Source organism: Pelmatolapia mariae, linkage group LG2 (assembly GCF_036321145.2).
Source record: "Pelmatolapia mariae isolate MD_Pm_ZW linkage group LG2, Pm_UMD_F_2, whole genome shotgun sequence".
Classification (NCBI taxonomy): Eukaryota; Metazoa; Chordata; class Actinopteri; order Cichliformes; family Cichlidae; genus Pelmatolapia; species Pelmatolapia mariae.
Window position 1 is genome coordinate 18,116,372 of NC_086228.1, and position 23,492 is coordinate 18,139,863.

The following is a 23,492-nucleotide window of genomic DNA, read 5'->3' on the forward strand; positions in this document are numbered from 1 at the left end:
CTTCCCAACAGTTTCACTGACATCTACACTGGATGGCCAGGAAGCGTTCACAATGTCTTCTCCGGCGCTGAGAATTGGCGTCTGTCTTGTGTCAGTGATGTAAAAGTCAGATATAATGTGACATGACCATTCAAACAGCAGTCGCTTTCTAAAACATCAGATATGTATCGGATTCAGTACCACATACAAAAGTGACCCAGATCGGATTTGAAAATATTGGATTTGTGCTGTTCACACTGTCATACCATGATCGGATATGGGTCGCATAGGGTCAAAAAAGTCGGATTTGATGCGCTTTCACCTGCAGTGTGAACGTAGCCTAAGAGAAACATTTCCTGTATTCATGCAATTTGTTGTTTTTGAACAAACGTGAAGTTATGTATTGATGTACTTTCTGTTTTTCACTTCATCTGTACAATTGTTCCATATATTAACTCCTGTGACTGTAATACTGTGATATTTTACATTAGTCCTTACTATCAGCTTGCTGGGTCTAAGGATTAATCTCAGGTCATAATGTTTTGATCTTATTTAGAACAAGTTCTGAATGTTGTCGGGCAGAGATTGGTTTGCTGCTTTATACATTATTTATGCAATTCCAAATTTTTAAGTACGACAACTCCAGTAGCTCAAACAATATTGGACACATTAAATCTCGTTCTAGCTTCACTTCTTGTATCTTGTGTGTGTATATGCATTTGGGATGGCTGTGATGTGGTTGTCAGCCCATTTGCTGAGGTAAAGACGTAAAGTCGTGAGATTATCACGGCCTTGTAAAGGCTGGTGTAGTTTTATCCTGGAAAGCATTAACAGTCTGGGGCAATTACCTCTCAATAGCTGCCTTCTGCTGAATGTGTGAGTCTATAAGAACGTGTGTGTGTGTGTGTGTGTGCGTGTGTGTGTGAGGCAGAGAAAGTGACAATGAGCCTGGTCTGGGCTGTTTATGTTGTTGCACATACGTCTTGTAAGGAGGAGTGTGTTCAAACTTTGCCAGTCTGCGCATGGACAGGACAGAGTGACGATTATGTAGACCGTGTGATATCGATGTGTGGCGATTGTCCTCTCCTGGGTCCTGCCCTCCTAATGCCTCCGCCCGAGGTTATTTCTCTGACGCATACATATGCAGCCCTTTTTATCATTTCAGTATGTTCTTGACTCTTAAAAAAAAAAATATTGCCTTTCTTTTTGCTTACTGTTTATTCTGGTTATATTTTGTGTACTTCCTGTTTTCCCACCGCTTTCTTCCCACATTTAACTCCCCTTTTTTCTGGATAATGGTAATCATCTGCATTCTTTCACCTTGGTTTCTTTAACTGTCCTTTAGTTTCTGATTTCATTTCCATCCACGTTTCCTTTTTTCATCGCTCATGTTACTCTACTTAGACTGTTCCCTCCTACTTTGCCATTCTTACTAATGTTCTCTTCTTCTTGCACTCATATTCATTCCTTTTTATCCCTTTGTTCTTTATTGTCCTTCCTGCCCTCCATCCATTGCTCTCTCTCCTACCTTCACCTCCGAATTCGCTGTCCTTTTACTTCTTCATCATCTTCCCCTCCTACTCTTTCCCTTCCTTCCCCCTCCATCACCCTCCCACCCCACCCTACCCACACCTCCCCTCTCCATTAGCAGATTAGATTTAGTCCCATAATGCCGCTGGGCACTATGATTTTACCAGCTCTCATTACTCCTAAATCATCTTTTCCTTCTCTCTCTCTCTCTCTTTCTCTCTTCCCCGCACTCTCATCTCCCAGTATGCTAACACACACTTCTGCACAGATCCGCACACACCCTATGCCATATGCCAAGGCCTGCGCTGTGCACCATATTCCCCCGTGAATTAGCGGCAAGGCCAGTGATTTGTGTTGGAGTGTGATTGGGTGGGAGGGGAGAATTTGGTTCAATTTCTGTCTGTCTGCATCCATCCTTTATTCTCCTCTATATATTCCCTAGGGACATGAATGATTTTCATATCTCAACGTTTGAGGTGGACTACATTTGCTGCATGCTGTTATATGAGGTGTTTTTGGAGCTGAATATTCTGGAATGAAGGATTGGCATAATGCAATTTGAGAAGGACAGGTTTTTTCTTTTTTCTCTTGTACAGTAACTTAGTGGAGCTGAAGAGACCGATGTGAAATGCAGGTGTAACGACAGACAAGCTGAGAAAAAACAAAAAAGAGTCATTACAATTATGCATGCATGCGAGTGTTCATCATTTTTGAAGTGTCAGCATCTTATCGTTTATTGTGGCAGAAGGTGAGTTAGCTGCAGTTTTACCCTCTGTGACAAAACCACTGATCACCACGTTCATTTTAATCATGTCACAACACTCTCAAGCACATTTACAACATTTGTCATGTTGCAGGGAATGCCTCGTGTGTGGAATGAAATCACTTACCAAGGTAATGCACAGCCTTGGAACCATATTGGCCTAGAATAAACTATATGCCATGTGTTAAGTGAAACAAATATCCAACATGACTTCTTGCCAGATCATTTTTACTATCCTGTCTATATCCTTTTTTCAAGAAAATGAATATCTCCCAAAAAGAAAAAAAAAATCAGCTACACCCTATGTACCATTTAAGCTTGTGTTTAAACTGTAACACAAAAGTCTTTGAAGTATTAAAAAGAGCAGCAGGGTTTTGTAGCTTAAAACCATATTTTTCTACATCTTAAATACTGAGAATACCTGTTAAATGTTATAATTCCTCACCAGCGACCAGATGTTAAACACAATTTACTTTTTTTCTTGTCTATTACAGTATCGAGCCAAGCAGTCAAATTAACTAAAATCCATTTCCTGCACCTGTCCTGTTCTTTTTTTCTTTTTCTTTTTTTTCACTAGTCCACAGAGAAAGCCTGCTGAAGAGGAACAATAGCGCAGAATCTGGATCCACTCAATCTAATCTCTCAGCCTTAATGGGCACTGCTGCTTTTTAGACACACCCTGCAAGGCACACACATAAACCACACACACTCAGAAAATAATACAACAAGTAGATATGCTCGCACATACAACAACATTTGTTCAACCATTGCACAAACACTTGTGTTTTCAGGTAGATAGTCTTAACAGGCGTATGGATACAGTCGAAGAGAGACACACACAAACTACTGCAAACGCACACACCCGCATAGATCCCTCTCTTCCAGTTAGCCCTGACATTAGCCACTTGCTGTTTCTAACTGGATCATGGGGCTTACTAAAGAGATTAGGGCCTAGAGACAGCATAGCAACCACACACACTCTCTCACAGACATACATAGGTACACAAAAGTGCTTTCTTTCCTCTAATTTTGTCTTTTATTTCTTTCCTTCTCTCCATTTCCCCTTTTTTCTCTTTTTATGTATCTCCTCCTTTCTCTCAAACACGCACACACACACACACACACACACACACACACACACACACACACACACACACACACACACACACACACACTAGACAGGCCCTCAGGCTAAGAAGACAGCAGCCAGCAGCCATTGTGGAAGACAGTCTGTCAGAGGAATTAGCCTACCACTGCATGGGAAGGGAGGATGACAGTCTTCTCTGTTTGCCATCACAATCAATTTATTTCACCAAGAACACTCAGACAGATACAAGCATTGTAAAAGCCTCTTTCTTTCTCTTGCATTTGTCCAGTACTGTGTTACGAAAGACCCCCCCAAAAAAAGAGTTTTAGGAAAATTCAGATGTAAAGTGACCTCTTTGAAACATTTTTTCTGCATTTACCACCTGTAAACTGTTAGCAAATACTCTCAGAAATATGTGGCCTGAAGGATGAAGCCTAGAATAATGTTCTTGCTAAAATTTGGCCAAACAAACAGAAGTCTAAAACAGTCATTCATTTGAAGCTGACAGTTAATCAATAGTTGACATTTCAGGCTCTGGCCGCGTGGGTTACCCTTTAACATATTTTCCATCCTGTCCTATGTCAATCAACAGTATCCTTTGCTCTCATCATGTCACACACCGATATTTCATTTGTCATTGCTTCAAGACCCAAAATGTCTTTATATTTCTCTTATAGCTGGGATGAACTTTCATCATATTTTAAATCTAAATTAATGAAAATCTAAATAATACAATAACAAATAGAAAACCCAGACAATCAAACAACCCCGTTGTAGCAAACACTTGGTGACAGTGGAAAGGAAAAACTCCCTTTGATAATAAGAAACCTCCAGCAGATTCAGACTCGTGGAGGGGCAGCCAACTGCCACAGCTGATTAGAGGTGATGCGAGAAAGTTGTACAGCTGTGGTACCAAATGTAATACCTAACAAAATATTGCTAAACAGTAATTACATATTTGACATCTGGTAATTTTCTTATAAAGTTTCAGACATTCTAATGTGATTTAATAAGAGTTTGGCACTTACTTGCTTCTCACACAGGAACTGTGTCAACCTTTACAAGGGAACACATTATGTCATTATCATCACACACACAGGAGCTCTTACTCACTTCACCATTGCTGTGCTCAGGTCACAGACTCAACCTCTTTTTCTTGGCATAATAAAGAGCTGTGCAGCTGTGTGCCAAACACAGAGACAACAATAACTGAGTAATTCATTTCTCTCTCTTTCTTACTTTCATAAATGTATACGGTCTAATTTTGTTTCATATCTCTCTCTGCTTGTTGATTTGGGAAAGAAAACATAGGCATATGTGCACTTTCTTGCTCTAACTTCAGCACTACTGAGACGCTACACTTTTTTTGTTCTGTTTCTGTGCTAAAAGTTAATTGGCCCACTGGCAAAATGGCCTGCAGTAACCTTGACAACGCTGACCTGCTGAGAGACAGATCGGAGCCCAGAGAAATGCTTTACGTATACACAGGCAACATACAGAAGCCATGAACGCAGACAGCTCCGAGGACACACATGGTACGAGGCTGAACGTGCATAACAAAATATTTAATATCTGGACATTTGCACAATGCACATGCACTGTAGTGCATTTTCACTTCCACACGTGTGTTTCATCGAAGCATTCACTCTCTGCAGCATGCTCACACACACCTTTTCAGCATTCAGCAACCCTAACCCCTTTTCTGTCCAATCTGCTAATTTGCTGTGTATTATTTATGGGTGCTGAGGTGCTCCCAAGATGCTTGTAAAGGCAAAACGACACAGTCAGCTTAGTTATTCACACCTCTTTCTCTCTCCTTTCTTCCTTTCCTACCACCATGACTTTCTCCCACCCCTCACCTATTTCCGGACTTCTCTGCTCCCTTCGATGTTTCCTTCTGCCCTTCGCTGTTGCCTTTATCCTTCACATTTATTTCACCTGTCATCCATTTTTCTTCCATCACCTGCCAGCTTTAAAATCCCCTGTTCTCATTGCTTCAAGTTGCCTCCTGTCAACACTTGTCTCGTCTCTCTTTGTGGTTTCTTCTTCCTTTTAGTGGACCTAACAACCCATCTTCTTCAAAGCATATCCATCTGTTTTTCCGTGTAGCTGTTTTAGCCATTCAGTAAAGAGTCCATTGGAGATTTTAGAGAGATTCCCTTATTCTTTGTTCAATGCTGCACCTATATTATATTCCACCATCAATCATTTTCACCCAGCCATTTAATAGACACAATAAGGAGTTTAACCATTTATCCTATTATTTTAATACTTGGTAAACCTTGCAGATATGGTAGAATGAGCATATCAAGTCAAAAGTTTTGACAGGGGTCTGGGATTAAGGGGATCTCTAACAGCCTTATGTTGGATGAACAGTTTTCCAAAGACAAAATCCATTTAGTCAAGGCACTTTGTCCGTTCTAAAAATGAGAATTTTCAGCCCTAATACTTCACCCCTATTATTCTTAAAACTATTTCTTTCTGCAGATTCTTGCTCAGTTTTTCATTCATTTATTTTAATATGAAGTAGTCCTTTGCCTGCTTATTATACTGATGCCAATTTATGGCCTAGCAATTCCCAGTGACTGTTACTCACAGAGTACATTAGTCAATACTCCATCCATCCATCCATCGTTGGACTAGACCTTATCGCAGCTGTCACAGCACAAGAGAGAGGGTGTAACCTGGACAGGTCACCAGTCACACCTATGGCCAGATTAGAATCATCACTTAGCTCAACCCCATGCTTGGCTTTGGACTGAGGGAGGAAGCTAGAATACCCAGACAGAAGCCACGCAGACACTGAGGGAAACATGCAAACAAAAAAAGAGAGGCCCCACTTGATGTGGTGTGATGGCGCTAACCCAATATCATGTAAATTTGATCAATATTTATTGTATTTAATAACAACTGTTAAGAACAGCTGACCAAGTAAATCCTTTTACCTGTAATGAAAAAATAACCCATTAACATTCCATTGAACCCTAACATTCAATGACTCCTTGAGACCCAACAATGCTTGTTGACCATAGCTGGGCTACCTGTTACCAATATAATATATTTTTCTTTCTTTTTTCTTTCTTTTTATAAAAGATTATAATCACACAACTCCCTGATTACTACAGTAGATAAAATTGCTGCTTGATGTGAGTAGATAAAACATCCCTGCCCCTCTGGTAAAACCCACTTTTTCTAATTATCGTGTTTCCATTTTAATTGAAGGATTACTAATCCTCTGAGTTGGAAAAAACATACTCAGCCTCTTTGCCTTTCAGAGTGCACTGAATACGCCAAGAACAACAGCACTTGATAAAGAGTGAAATCATCTCTCCTATACAGCTGTTGTCATGTCAGTAATGAAAACAACTGACTGATATTAAAACTATTTTTTTGGTTTATTTCTATAATTTATAGGTTTAGCAGCATTTTTGTTTACCTTTTTGAAGAAGTAAAAACATTATTTTACCAAAGTCTCAATTTTGCTCCTGTTTAGGTTTTGTTATATATAAATTGGTGGTTTGGTCAGGATTGCTCAGCGTTTAAGTGGTTCGGCTTAGCTCTCTGTATACTAATGTGGGATTGCGTCTTTCTATAATTTACCTAGCCCCCCCATCCCTTCATCTATCGCACTTATAGTCTGTTTCTATCTTTTCTCACCAGCCCGTTAATCCATCCTCTTTTCCCTCCATTTATCTTTCCTGCCTGCATCCATTCTAATGTCCTCTCTTGATCCTTTGCTGCTCTAACTTTTATTAGCTCCATAAATGTCCCTAAGAGCCTGCAATATCGCTTAGCTAAAGGAAGAAGAAAAGGAAGAACTAAGAAGGGAAAAAAAAGAAAAGGAGGCAGAGTAGTGATATTGCTTAGTCCTGTGGATGACAATTCAAATAAGAAAATGTATTAAAACAAAATGGCGTCAGGGACATTAAAGTGAATTAGCCAATAACAAATGACCATGTGTGCGCCCTGCTGCCTTAACCTCTACAACTATTTTTTTTTTTTTTTTTTTTGCCGATAGTAACTCATCTAAATTTGCTGGACGTCTTATGGGCATGGGGCCAGAAAAGCTTTTATATCCATAAAGGCCTATGGATCACAGAGAATTGCATTAAGCTGTCCAATTTAATTACAGTATCGACAAAACATAATAGATACTTACAGCCATACGGAGAGCGATGGATAGAGGAAGGGAAAGAACAGAGGGGAGAGAGTGAGAGAAACGAAAAGTGCAGACAATGTCCATTTATAATGCTGATGCAGTGTATGTATCAAAGGAGGCGTTTGAGGAATGTGTGCACGTGTGTGTGTCTACGTAGGTGTGTGTCTCTAACGAAGGATTTGCAAGGGCCCCTGAGAGCTTTTGAGAACGCTTAGTTTGATTTAGATGCTACAGCTCCCCGAAGGCTGGTTCTCCAACAAATGTGCCCACGGACACACAAGCACACAGACACTTAACAGTCAGGATACACACCCACTCATAATTATACGCCATGTCACTCACTCACCTGTTCATACACACACACACACACACACACACACACACACACACACACACACACACACACACACCTATAAAATCCACACACACACACACTGAAACACACACATACACATACTTACTTAGATCCAGGGAATGGAGTGAATAAGAAGAGTGGCTGTCCTGTCCCGTTACAGCCAGCCAGGGCTGTCAGCCTCCCATCCGCCATGATCAATAGATGGGGGCAATATTTTTATTCATAAAGGGTCCACTTAATTAAATCACTGGGAGTGGAGTTGGGGAGGGTAGTTGAATCGGGGAGGAGGGATGGGGCGCCGTAGCAAGGGCACAGAGTCAAAAGACTGATGAAGAATTACAAAGAATGGAAGGAGAAAGGCAAAAAGGAGGGAGGGATGGAATGAAAAACCATTTAGTGTTGTCCATTTATAAAATGCCAGAATACTGAAGACAGATTTTACGGTCATATGTGTCTGATGGGAAGTAGTTTTATTTATCTTTGCAGCAGCATTTCCCAGTTGCCTAAAACTGACATTTATTCTATTATGTAAATACAAGGCTTTCAGGGAACACTCGCAATCTAGAAGAAATGTACACTATGGATAATTCTGCATTTTGGAAAGTATACTTCATACATCTCTTGCCAGGAGCTGGACAAGACAAGCAATACAACTGTCATATCAGTCTAAAGTGTGTAGCCAGTTTGTTGAAGAGAAAAAGAAAGAAGGAATATGAATACAAAGAACGAAGCAAAAACGTGCAAACTTGGAAAAAATGAAAACAGATCATTTAATTTCATTCACCATAATCATTTTCCATTTGACATGAATTACACAGCTTGACAATGAGAAAATTCATTTTGGTTTATTTTAAGATTTCAAAATATGAAAAAAATAAAACCTCCACCATGCATTCCCATGCTGCAGTCCTGCTGTCTCCAGCACACTGCCAACGCGTTGAATAATATATCCCCCCTGTTTGTTGCTGCAAGTCAGAATCATTCAACTAAAGCCGCTTGGCAGTCGCGACTTGAAGACCGTGGTTATAATGGGAAGGTTCCCATTATAACCACGGGCTTAAGTCCAGTTTTGAATGCACCCAGATATATGTTTGTGGCACTGCCAATATGCAGTGCTTATAGCCAGCAAGTTCTCCCAGCATACAAAAAAAGATGCTTTTAACCTCACCCAATACGTCAGTGTTGAGAATATCATATATACAGGCTGAAGCTATATAAACATACACAGTGTGACATAAAATAAAAACAAATGCTGATCATTTAACATTATAATATCAATTTAAACATTTTTTTTGCAGCCACAGGAATATGGTTGAACTTTCTAGCTCACAATCTGTGGCATCGAAACCTTAACATATATGAACTGTGACTAAGTTAAATGGTATAAAGGACACCTTAGTAATTCAAATGTTTACAGATAGCATACGATATTAAATCACATGTGCAGTAAACACGGTAAGCACTGGAATACCTGCTGCATGACTTTGGTCTTACCCTACAGTAGAGTGCCTTAAAAAACAAGGGGAATATGAGCTAGCCAGCAGTCGATATTTATTACTCTCTTTATGGAACAATATTAAATGCAGTTACAGCCCCCAAGGGAGAGAAAAAGAGAGAGAGAGAGAGAGAAAGTGATATAGCTGGAAGAGGTGAAAAAGAAAGTGAGAGAAGAGGAAGAAGCAAAGGGAGAAGCGAAGAGGCTTGCGCTAACCATTGAAAGTCTCAGGTTTCAAAAAATAAATTGTGCCACTTCTGTCCTGCTACTCTCTCCTTTTCTTCCTCTCCCTCAATTTTCTACCTATTCTTCCCCCATCTTTTTTTCATCCGTCCCCTGGAGCCAAGCCAAGGGTCAGTCCTCTTTCTTTTTGTCCGCTACACTCCTTCATCTTTTAATAAAAGACACACACAGATGCATATACATTGTTGCCCATCCACTCTCACTTGCCTGCTGTTTCATTCACACAGGGGCTCACAAATTCTAGCTGACACACAGACACACACCTTTGCTGCCCTTCTTGTCATCTCTGTCTAACTAAGACCTCCTGTGATGCCATCTGACACAAAGCCACATGAAATCAAACAAGTCTGCTTCTACTCCCATGTTATAGGTCAATAGTTCAGGGCTGAGTGGCCCTCACTCATATCTGGACGAGCCTGAGGGTGGATCCATCTAATATCTGGTGACTTCTGTTACACAGAGCAGTGCAGGGGGAAATAGCTCAAGAAAAAGAACACTTTTTGATTTTTGTGTATGGGAACAAAAGATGGAAATACTGTTGTTAATGCCAGTAATGTAGACTATTGTGTGTGTGTGTGGCTCTCTGTGTGCATCAAAGGGTTAAGAGTAATATCCGAAGTGGTAAAGGGTGACCTGGTGAGTGTTTCTTCTCACATGAATAATGGAACTTAATATGGAGGAGGTGATGGCTTGGAGCATACACACGCACGCGCACATGCACACACACTCACATGCACACACACTCACACTTCTACCCCAGGAGGATCTTGGTGTCATTCTCAATCCCTCCAGACTTTGAGGGGCCACAGAGAGTCACCATGCCCAGAGAGGGGAGGTCTTGGCTGGAAAATGCTAACTGAGAGTGGGGGGTCTGTGTAGTGAAAGAAAGGAGGTCTGGAAACATTTGGTCAAAATTCTATCAATTATACAGTACGTCAAGCGCCATAGCAAACACAGAATGGATAATGGAAGACTATGTTTCTTCTGCTGATGCCCTTTGTTGTTATTCTTTTGTTTTCTTTCTTTGTAGTCTACTTCGCCACACATCTTTAGTATCTGTGGGTGCAGATGCTAAAGTCAACATGCGTGAACTTTGGTGAACTTTGTATTGTTTGTCTTATCTCTATCCAGTTCTTCAAATCCTTCTCCTCCTCAAAGATATGCAGTTGTTTTCATAATCAGTATCACTGATATAATTTACAGAATTTGTCATCTTAATGAAACTGATGCATAATTCAAACAGCCATCCGTCTCTTTAATAGAATTCTTAGGAGATTAATCGCTCCCTCCCTCAAATGCTGTGGTATTGGAGAAGGACCAAAAAAAAAGGCTAAATCCAATAATTTAAATGTTGTCCAAACCATTCCACTTTCCAAATGAGGCCGGTATATGCTTGGGCTTTGTGAGTTTGTGCCTTTGTAGCTGGCCAATCAGTGAGTGTCCTTTTCAAGGGTCATAGGCCAATCTTCTGTTGATGATAGCCATGCTCTACTCAAAGGTTGGCAGGTATGACTCACAGAGAGATGAGAGGAGGACAACAGTCTACATGATGGCATAACAGAGCTGTGGATCGTGAATGGCTTCAGATTTTAGGAATGCATTATTAGAACATTATGGGTAATTTTTAATAACTCTCAGTATAAGCTGTGTGAAATGGCAGAAAGAGGCATCTGCTTTATTACTGCAGAACTCTTTTTTTTCTTTTTAAACTAGGTGTCTTACTATAAGTTATCGGGGTCCGATGTGAATGCTTGATTTTAAGTAGATTTTGCATTGATTTGAATGGTTTTAAATGCATTAGTTTTGTTAAGTTATTTAACATTTTGTTTAGTCTTTTTAAAGGTTTGAAAAATAGTATGTAAATGTAAAGGATAGCATCACAATTCTGCAATGCTGCAACACTTACACTCCGAGATGATCGTCTATGATCATCACAATATCTGTGCTACCAGCAAATACAAAACCTCATTTAAAAGGTAATAGCAGACATTATGTTTATTCACTGAATTGTGGCGTCAGTTTGTGTGTACGATTGTATTATCAGTATTTCAGCATAGTGTCAGTTCATTAATAAGCTCTGTGAGTTACTTCTTCATCGTGTTTTCTATACTCTCATTTATTTCCACAACAAGGAATAATACATATAGACCTGTTGGTGAAATCTGCTGGGGGTGTAGGGGGGGTTTCATTTAGAAATATTGACGTATATTTAATTTTTGAGTTTTTTTACTGTTGAATTCCTCTGCTCTGTCCAGGTCTAGAAACATTTTAATTCCAATCTGATGACTATCGTTATTTTTTTTGCTTTTGTTTTCAGTGTTGCAGATTTTTTCCAATGTGTTAACTTTATTTTAAATAACACATTTTCACAATTAAGCTTTGAAATATTCCCTAAATTACATTATACTGTCAATCAGTATAATGTAATTTAGGGGTTTTTTTGCCAGTCATGCCAGTGATCAAGCCTATTATCAGATTTCAGTTTGTCCAACCACAGCATATCTTAACCATGCAACACACAGTTCCCGTTTTGTTACCGCTTGAATAGCTTTGTGGTTGCTAAAATCATATTGTTCATCACTGCCTGCCAATATCAGAACAGTAAGAATTTGAAACCCAGCATATTTATAATGACAGAACCCCCAATTTGAGATTCTGGATTGGATGTTCTTCTTCTCTATGCTGCTTGCAAGATCATCTACCGTGACCAGTTTGGCAATGGGTCAGTGATGGTCTGGAGAAATCACGTTGGAGGGTCGCACACACCAGAGAGCCGCATTATGACACAAGTTGGAGCAGACTGTGATTTCATTTTTTTTACTTTGACTTTTGGTGTGAGTTTGAATCCAGCCCTCAAAGGATCGATGGTTTCCACTGACTGACATACATTGTGAAGTTTGTTACGTCATTGTGTTTTCAACAAACTACACAATGTGTCTCAGCAAGAACTGTCAATTTGCATATTTCATTCTTAAATATCTGAATATGTCAATTCTGAGCAGTGTAAAAACCCATTAAAATTTGCACGTCACACACTGAATCCTGATTTACTTGCTAACATAAAACGTCGTATTTTTCTTCTTTCCAATAAAATGTTGATGAGGTGTCTGTCTTTTATTTTCAATTCCCAAAATGTCACCAAAGCAGTGATGCTTCTGGAAGCAGCATGGCTAGTTAAAAAAAAAAAAAAAAAAAAAAAAGCGACCCCTAAAATAATTTTCACAAACAGATGACCAGAACTCATCCATATAACGAAAACTTCATTCACGGTCTTGTCACATATGAGTTTTATTATTTGGGCCTAAACTGTGGACTGCTGGAGCTGGTGTCAGTCACTCAGCTGGAGTCATAAAGGCCGACAGAGAGACACACAGTCTCATAATAGGTTTTATTTGACTTGGATGGTTTTCCTTCTGTTAGAAGAAATAACAAATAAATATCATGGTGGGTAAACAAAACGATAAAAGATTTATTAGCCATGGAACTCATCTGATATATGACTTTTTAATGCTTTTTCCTCCTTTATCTTGTTCTCATTCTCCTGCTTTCTTTTTGTTTTTATTCTTTGCTCTGTTTGTCAGCAGTCCACAGAGCGCAGGGCCATATGAGAGAGATGCAAATTAAAGAGATAAACAAGATAGATTTATGGATATTGTTAGATAGGTAGATGGATGGAGAGAGTGATAGATACTAGAGAATGATAGAGAATGTGAATGTGCAATAGAAAGCAAGACTGATAACAGCTTTGCATTCTGCTTCCTATTTGCTCTGTCAATGTCAGTATGGAAACACCAAAGATGGAAAAGAAGAAGAAGAAAATCTCTTTTCAGTAAAAAGGAAGAAAACAAAACATGGCTATACCCAAAAAGTGTCAAAACCTTCAAAACAAGAAGTGTAAACACAAGGAATATTTTCCGGCTGTGCTGCACATTAAAATATCATAATACCATTCCTGTCTGTCAAATGTGTGCCTTTTTTTCCCCCCCTGCTCTTCGTTACCACAAGTGCTGAGCAAAATTGCACATAAAAGCACACATTTTCTTTGCCTAAAGACTACACAATGCCAGGCACATACTTTTCCCATCAAGGCCTGCAGAGACAAAACAGGGAACACTCATCTCTTGTCAAACAAAAGGAATGAGCCAGAAAACACAAGGCTGAAAGGGAAACATCCAAAACGATGAAACCTTGTTAGTTTGAGGAAATGAGTTTTCTGTTTTCTGAGCACGGCTCGCCAATTAACATTCACGGCACTAATAAAAGTTGATTGGCTCTGGAATAATGCACAGCCAATTTTCTTCCTGTGTAGGCTACATGAATGCAAGTGTGAGTGTAAATTGGATATCTTAAGCATATACGGCATGTATGTGAGCGTGGCATATTTCTTCCAAGATGTGCGTGCGTGTGTGGGCACACATGTTTTATTGTCTGTGTGAAAACTGACAAGTACGAAGCAGTGTTCCTTAATTGTGTGACAAGAAAACATTATGAATGTGTTTGTCACGTTCCTTTTTTCACGCTGAGTACTTATCTGTATGCATGTATTTATGTCTAAATCAAACATAAAGGTCCAGAGTTGTGCTGCTCTTTTGTGCTGCTTTGTTGTGATTTTCTAAGTGTATGTCGACTATCTAAAATTCACAGCCGTGTATTAATGTGCTGATTGGCTTTGTGTAGTATATGATTGTTCAACGCAGGCCTAGCTCGCAGCAATATAAGGCGATCAGCCGTGCGATATTTCATACCTTTCCTTTTCTCCCTGTAATTACGCTGTGCTTTCTGGATTCTGATTACCTGCCAGGCCTTCTTCCCCGCAAACAAAACTAATAGATTTAAGGCCGCTGAGTCATGTCAAAAATCATTTGGCTCTGTTGAGCAGGAAGAGAAAAAAAATCAAGAATTGACGAGGGTGTTGTATGTAATCCCATGTTCACTGTGTGTTGGGAGAATGAGGAAGAGAGAAATCCTTAAAGGGGAGAAAAAATAAATAAATCGCTTAATGACGGTAATAAAATGTGTGTGTGTTCTTCTGTTTCTCAGAAAAGATATGATTGCTTCATTTTAATGCCAGAGCAATGAGGCGCTGTTGGAGGGCTCCAGTAATGGAGAAAAAAAAAGAAAGAAAGAAAAAAAAAGTTCTACATTAAAAACATGTGAAACACACAGATGCAACACACACACGCACGCGTCTTTTACTCTGATTCTCTCTTCATAGTTTCTCATTCTTTCCTTGCATTGCCTCTCCATTAATCTCACACACACACACGCACACACAGACACACACGCATTCTTCAAGGCAGCAGATGGACTCGTGCCAGCCATATTTCTTATAGTTCCTTTTGTCTTTGAAGCTCTTTGGACCAAATTGTTCCACTGATCATAAATGTCATATCATCCTTTCTCTTTCTCTCACTCTCCCCCTCTCTCTCCATCTCTTTCTCCTTCTGTGCCTTTGTTCTGTAATTGGCTGTATATATATGTGTGTGTGTGTGTGTGTGTGTGTGTAGCTGTATGTGCGTTAGATCAAATGGTTGTGGCTTTGTTTATCATTTGACTCCTATATATCTTAAGTGCCCTGTATACCTCAACTAATGCCACTTCTTCGGTCTCTCTCTCTCTCTTTTTCCCGTTCTCCCTGTCTGTCTCTCATCCTCTTGTCTTTCTCTTCCCTCTCTCCAGAGACCTCAGTGAAAACCAGATTCAGGCAGTTCCAAGAAAGGCTTTCAGAGGGATCACCGGTGTCAAGAACCTGTAAGCACAATTATTATAATTCTCTTTTTCATCTTCTCCTCTCCACTACCTATCACATGTGTATCGTATATTACTGCATCAGAAAATGTTCATAAATACCTAAACATTTTTGCATTTTCTCTGGGATTATTACCCATCGGAGAGTATTACACAATCATGAAGCACAAAATCACATTTAGACTTCATCCATTTAATTGCTCCTGTGTTTATATATTCAACTTCATTAAATGTGAACAAAATACAACTTTAATAAAAACAGTATGATATAGTTCATATAATAGATTATTTGTGTATACTATATGCTAGCATCAGATGACTTTAAGTTAAATCCAGTAAGCTGCATAAATGGATTTCTTTTTAAATCCCTTGTACTATAATGAAGATGTGTATGGTGTTTGAATTTTACTGCATAGCCAGGGCTGGACTGGGACAAAAAATCGGCCTGGGCATTTTGACTAGAGACCGGCCCACCAGGTATTATAGGAAAAACCATAAAGCCTTTGAATGAAAACGAACGCTGTTGTGACAGTGATGTACACTGTCTTGTTGGTATATGTATGATTTCTATAGATTTTACATCAGATACAAACTTTGGTTGTAAGATTCAGATAATTATTTATTAAAAACTAGACATTTTAAATGAGAATAAGAAAGAAAAGTATTTCTTTGTGCCCCCCTTTCCCTGTTAATGCTCTACCTGCCCCCTGGCAAAACTTTGCTAGACCCGCCCCTGCACAGTTACCAGCTGTCAGCTACTTAAAAAAGGATCCTGGTGTTATTTGTCTCTCAGAAACAGTTCATAACTTCACTTCAACTCATTCATGTCACCTAAAAGGTAAACCTGTTTCTCCATCACCTGTTCAGCTCTGATGATTCAGTAAGGACATCTCCTGGTTTCATCTTCATGTTTCCCTCTCACCACATATACAAACCAATATCATGACCAGCAGCTTTTACGGCTGGGGCTCCAGCAAACATCAGCTGATACTAGAAATTAATATTAAGTAAATTCTAACAACAGCTGATCAAGCTTAAACGTGCTGCTGTTGTTTAGCGCGACATCCGCTGGTTTCTTCTTTCCAGCGCAAAGTGGGAGATGAACAAGCAAGAAAGACGGGACTTGCGTCAGAAAAGCCGATCAGCTGATCATTGTTCAGTTTCATGATTGAAGTAGCAACTCTCTCCTCCTCCTGCCTCTCCTTTCCCTCATCCACCTGCTGGCCTCTGTGGAAGCTCCGCCATAGCCACCACCCGTTATTTTTACATATCGGCCAGCATCTGGCCAATCCACCAGCTTTCATTGTTTATACCATTACAAAAAAAACAAAAAAACACCCGTCGGCCCATAAAAACAAAAAATCACCACTGGCCCACCGGGCAAGTGCCCGGTATGCCCGATGGCCAGTCCAGCTCTGTGCATAGCTACAATAAAACAATGTCATTCCTAAAAGAGCTAATAATTAAAAATAGTTATTCCTTAAGGATGGTTTATCACCTCCTTTAACTCTTTGATAAGTGCTTGATAGAATTTTAGCTGCTTCACCTTTTAGGATCTCCTTTTTCATATTTTTCAGTTTGTAATCTTTTAAATGTTTCTAACGATGACAGCTCAGCACTGTAGACAGGCCACTTGTGCACTCTATCTTTGGCAATGTCTTGCTGATATAAGCAATGGCTTTTCTGTAAATTATGTCATATGCATGGGTGTTTTTATTACTGTAAAAACAGTGTATATTTTGGCACAGATGTGCTAGTCATCCATGCCTTGTGTAATGGCCTGTCACTCTATCAGGGATGCAGGTTAAACTGTGGGCTGATAAAAGGCCAGATTTCCCCTCCGCTTTAGCCTTGTTGATGAAACTTCCATATCTCCTCTTCAGCAAGAGCTTAAACTTACATTTGGTGATGCATCAACACACTGAATTCCCTGACAGTAGTTTTTAGAAGTCTGCATTTAGTTTCACTACAGAATCAAGTCTGTTTTGAGTGGATTGCAAATCGAGGGTCCCAGGGTACAACTGTTCTATATTGGTTTTCACACTTTCCCTTGTGTACAGAGATTTCTTATAATAATAATATTTACCTTAGCTTTAAATCCCCAATTTCTTTGCAATTTTATGTTGAGAAATGCAGTCCAAAGCATTACATTCTATGTGTGTGTTTTTTATATTTCAAACAGAATCAGAAACTTGTACCTCCTACTCCGTACACCTTCTACAACCTGCTTCTCTGCTGCCCTTCCTCTCTCCTTCATTCTCTTTTTTTTCTTGCCTGGTTCCATATTCCTACTTTTCTTACTCTCCCTGTTAATTCAGCTTGTCTCCCTTACCACTCTTCCTGTCCACAAAGGTTTTGTCCTCAAATCAAATGCTCAATATCCCCCTGTCAAATATTCACGATCTCCTAATCACCAATAGTGAGATCAATACGCTTCCCAATCAATGCTTCCCATCAATAATAGCTGATCAATGCTGCCTCTAAACTACCAGACAGGCTCTTGTGAAGATGTTCTAAATGAGAAAGGATTCGGAAAACATTAGATAGAAAAAAAATAGAAATTTCGTTCATCAGGACACTTCAGCTTTATGAAAAACAGGCGACAATAAAAGTTGATGTTGCTGTGGAAATCATTAGATTAGGCCAACAAATCTTCTCTGTGTAAATTGAAGTTTGCTGCCATGTTTCATCACACATCTGACATGACAGAGGAGATGAAGAGAGGAAGAGACGGAAACACATAGCAACACATAATAACTACAAGATATGAAAAGATAAAAACCCATTCTTTGGCAATTCTTATTTCGCTACCATAGATGCTGACTGACAGACGAAAGGAAAAGTGTATTCCTGGGGCTAATGAGATGGAAAGAATTAAATATAAATAACCACATGTTTTCTCTGCATATTTCAGTTGTGTAAATAGTGCAGGTAAAGTGGGTAAATGAAAAAGATGCAAATGTTTCCGAAACAGATTTTAACTTGAAAGTAATGAACCATAATCGCTTCATTGATGCAAAGGTGGATCATATTTGATTGCTTGCCAGTTGTATCTCTCATATATATCCTCTGAACTACCGCTAATGAAGATAAGTGAAAACAGATCACCACGTGGTTCAATTATTTCATTTCATTCTTCTGATGACGGGCATATTATGGGCTCTAAAGCCCCACAACAGCTGCTCAATGGACCTTGAAGTGAGATTTATTTTCTCCACTGCTGCTGAAATTTCGCGAATGAACTTTGAAGTTCTGTTTTAACTCAACTCAGACAAGATGAACATTAATAGGACAATTACAGATGAAAACATTATCAAACACCCTAAAACAGCTACTAAATGAACCTTACTGGTGAAACTGTTTTCTTAACCATAAACATGCTGTTTCATTAGATCATTAACAAGTGCTGCTAATCGACATTCAAACATTTAAAACCCACATTTACACTGATATCTTAGCAGATACCTTCAGCTATCGCTTTAGCTGTCCTTTTGTACGTCAAACTAATGTATAGTTGTGGGCTGTTATATTCATCAAAGCATTTCAACCCATGAGTAAAATCACAAGTTAGCGAGGCTTGGAGAGCAGAGAGAATTACAAGTGTTTGAATTTTTTTCAGTAGCTCTGTATAACAGACCAAATATGAATCTGCCATCCCAAAATGGGAATGCGCGCATCCGTGAATTAAGATCTAAGTTATGCGCTTTTTGTACTCTTTCAGTGGGCAATCTGTGAGTTGATTAATATGCATCTTGCCATAGATCGGTAATTCAAAGTTAGGCTACAGGCAAATGTGCTCCTCTACTTAGTTTCCTCTCCCAAGTGTGATGTAAGTTCAATGTGGCCGCCAAAGTCCACAGGAGATTATTACTCTTAAGTTAAATGGGCCTGAAACTGTCTATACTCTGTACTCTGTACTCTGCAGTGTGTGTGTGTGTGTGTGTGTGAGCATGTAAGTGAGCAAGTGTCAGTTCCCATGGCTTAGCTCCAAACCTTTGAGTTCAGGTTGGCCTCTGATCGTCTAATCCACTCTCGCTTCTCAATCCAAGCTAAACGTTACACACCACCTTACCTCTTTCACCTTAGACTCACTCAAGAATTTCACAACCATTTGAAGATCAGTGGCAGAAAGAAAACAACTCCTAGACTATCATCCCTTAGCTGTGACCTTATGGGAACTTATGGGCATTTTTATATTAATGTTTTTAAGCTGGACTTCATATCCACCAAAGATGTGCTGAAAAAGGGGAAAGCTCTTTCCTGGCATCTCACACTTGCACCTGAGTGCTCCCCAGTATAGCCACAGTCTGTCCCACTGGAGCAAGTTGCAATCCAATCTTTCCAGTTTCCAGACTTTGAAAATAGAGAAGCCGTACATGCTCCTTTTACATTTGGAGCTTCATTTTCTACCAAAGCTATAATGTCACATAAATCACAATGGATTATAAATTGCGTCAGCCCCTTTTAAAATGTTTTTAACTAAATAGCTTTGACCTACAAGGGGAATCCTTTTTTTATTCTTTTTCTTCAGTCAAACTTATGGCCGACTCAGCTGTGCCAGGATCATTCATTTCTTCCATCTCCTTTTTTTTTTTGACATCTTATAACACCTCCTCCTCCCTGTTTTTTTTAATCTTTCTTTCTCTAGTTTATCCTCCCATCGCTGCCACCTCTTTCTATGCTCAGTCCACAATTTCCTTCTCCCCCTCTCATAATTTCCCCCTTTTCTCTATCTTTCTATCCTTTTTCTCTTTTCACTATCATTCTTTATTTTCATTTATTCTACTCTTCAGCTGCAGCGCTTCCCATCGTCATTCTATCCTCTTCGCTTTCTCCAAAAGTTTTCAGTCTCCAACTTATTCCAATTAGTCACCTCCCTAAATTCCCTCCCTCCCTCTTTTACAGTGTTTCCCTCTCTACTCTCCCTTCTATCCTTCCATCCCTCCCTCCATTAGACAAGGTGACTCCTGCAGTAAAAGGCTGCAGCCCTCCATTATACCACGAAGTAAAAAAACCTTCATGACATTCTGTCCCTGGTGGACACAGCATTGATTTTCTCATGTCTCTCTCTCCCCCTCTCACTTTGTAGCCATCTCTCCCTTGCTCTCACCCTATCCTCTGCCTCTTTCAATCTCAGTCCATGTCTTCCCATCTTTTTTGTCTCACTCTGTTTCTCAGAGGGTAGGGTCTCTATGTTTCTCTTCTGGTTCTTCTCTTTCAAGCAGCCCAGTGGCAACCGTAGCATTGTCATTTATTGAACTGTTTCCTTTACATACAGGCACAACACACACATACACAAGCACGTATACCATGCACACATAGACACAACAGCCCTTTCGACCCCACTATCACATGACTGATTTGCTGAAACAGCCAAGAACCGGGCAAATGTGATTACTACAGTCTTACGCTAACCTAAGGAGACAGGCTCTATGCTAGACCTCTGTGTATAGACGTTTGAGTGTATATGTGTGATCGCTCCTATACTTTGTGCTGACAGAGAGTCTTGTCATTCCCTTAAATCCTACCTGTCAGTCAAACTAGAAATGATAAAGGTCTGAACACTGTGTCAAAATTTGTGTATTGCGTCCTGGGTTTATGGCAGTATTTGTATGTAGTAATATACTATCATATCTAAAGATTTTGTTTAAATTAATTCTTGTCATGTTAACCACACCTGTTCATGAGCATCTTTGGCACTGAACATTTGCGCCTTCATATGTACAATCAGCTACTGTAATGCTTATTAACTCTGTTCTGTATACATTTAGTTCTGATCATGCCTAAATCAGAGTGTATGTGCCCTACTTTTGTTGGGAGGCATTCCACTGTAGTTTAGATTACAAAGACACATAGACCATCAGATAAAATACAGCTGTTTCATATGCCCTGACATTACACCTCAGTGCCCACACAGACATGCCTCTTTATCTTTTGCAGCCATCAAGTCCTCATATTGTACCTTGTTTTCCATCTGCCTGCTTTCTCACTATCCTACCCGTTTTTTTATTGTGATAAAATTTAATTCATTTTACCCGCTGGGTCCACCTATGCTCACTATCTACACATTCATAGTACCACCAGGTGCTTTCGAAGAAGGTATTCAGAGAGTAGAATATGCAATTTTTCAGCAAAATACAAAAGTATACAGTATTTCAGTGTAAGAATAAAAAAAAAAGAAGTCCTTTCATGGCCTCCTTTCTTTTTTTCCCCTGTAAAACATCTCCATGCTTCATGCTTCCCTACCCACAATGCAGTGCAAGATAGCCGTTTGTTTGAATTATGACTACACTGCCTTGGAGAGAGGTGAGAACATTGTGTCGTTTACGTGCATGTGCACACACACCAGTATCATAGTGTGTCTCCGCCAGTGCAGATGTTTACTTTCAACTGATTTTATGTTTACCACATTTCCAACAATGGACAGCTGGAGCCAGGCATGAAAATATACAAAAAAAAGACTAATAATGGTCTTCCTTTTGAAAGCAGAACGTCCTTAAATCAAAGTGCCGCAAGAGAAAGTAGGATGGAGACACGACAGCCAGCTTTCTGACAGGGTTTACTCAGATTCCCATGATTCTTGGCTTGAACCCAGCCCCCACTACACATGTCCTTAAATGGCAGGATGTGGCTAATTCATTAAAGGTCATGATCAGCAGAGACAGTAGGTAGATGGAGGGATGAGGTAGAAAATGTCAATTGTTTTGTCTGAATGCAAAAGGATTTACATGGCTAGACTGCATTCACCTAAAAGTCCTATTTTTTTTTTTTTTTTTTTCATTTTAATGATAGGATTTGTAATTTAGTTTTGATGGTAAATTGACCTAAAATCACATACAAGAAAACACAATAAAGTACGATCAGTTTTAAAATACATCAAGAAATTAGATTTCCGGCTTTCCGGAATATTTTTTTTTCTTTTTTACTGGAACTCTGTCATGTCCAGCTCTTTTCATTGTTCTTTGCTAAAGTTGGTATAAAATGCACTTCAAGCTATTTTTATTTTATATTCAGTTAATCTATATTAATATGCAACAACAACAACAACAACAATAAAGAGACTTTAATGGAAGCTCGTTGATGTCCTTGATTGCATCTTTTTGTGGAAAAAGGTGGACAATAAAACCATAATTTATTCCTGTACCCTTGAACATTACTAAAAGCAGACTTATCATTAGCAAGTCAAATCCTACCCTGTATTGTTCAAATCTAAATGGACATTAAATGCAAATATCATTCACTTTAAATGATACAAAAGGCTTTTAATTACCTGTTTCAAAAGATGTCCACCAGCGTTGGTACCTATGTGAAAGACCGACTGTAAGTCCAACCAACCTAATAACCAACTATTAGTCGTTACAAACACACACTCCTCTAAAATAGCTTTTTTTCACCATTTTAAATTAGATTTTTGTTCACCTACAGGTGTTTCCAATACACAGCCTAATCTATATGAAGTCCCTGCGAGTCAGAGAAAGGTAACTAAAAGTAAATGTAATCCTTAGTTTCCTTAGTGAATGATTGTCTGCGTTAGTGCTGCGATGAAATGCCTCTTGCCCCTGTCCATACCCTTTGATTGGGCAAGCAGTTAGGAAAATGGTTGGATGAAAGCTTTTAAGAAGTTCAATCATTCCTTTTTTATTCACTTAATGAGGGAGGAAAAATAGATGCAGGAACCAGTAGTCAAAATTCCAGCAACACTTGGGAGTATATACAAAAACCTTATTGGTAGATCGGTGCCATGTATATCTGCTTACAGATCAACCAGTGAAACCTAAATCAGAACACTCAAAGTGATTGTTTAAAGTGTCTTATAATAGAAAGCAATAACAAATTAATCTTTCTTTTCCATTGTCTGCTATTTGTGTCCATCACTATTCATTGTCTACTTCCTTTACCAACAAAGACAACAAATGTTTGAAGTTTTTGATTGCCAATAATTTAAAGTTTTGGTGACACATTATTTCTTAAAATTCATGGGGGTGAAAACACAGTTATGGTCCTCCTTCCTTCCTATCTTTTATTAATTACTCAGTTAGTAGTGGTTGCTCACTGATGATTTCATGCAGAGACAGCATGTCTGTGTATGTCCATGTGTGCTTACCTCTGCTCCAGATGGTAGCAGAGGGAAGC

General features: G+C 39.3%; 1 protein-coding gene across 1 annotated transcript in view; it reads left to right on the plus strand.

Moving 5' to 3' along the window:
• Window positions 1–23,492, plus strand: part of slit3 (slit homolog 3 (Drosophila)) — a 229,262-nt gene that overhangs the window by 108,020 nt on the left and 97,750 nt on the right. Inside the window, exon 5 of the mRNA XM_063494239.1 lies at window positions 15,291–15,362. Coding sequence (XP_063350309.1) covers window positions 15,291–15,362 — 72 coding nt within the window. The remainder of the gene's footprint in view (window positions 1–15,290; window positions 15,363–23,492) is intronic.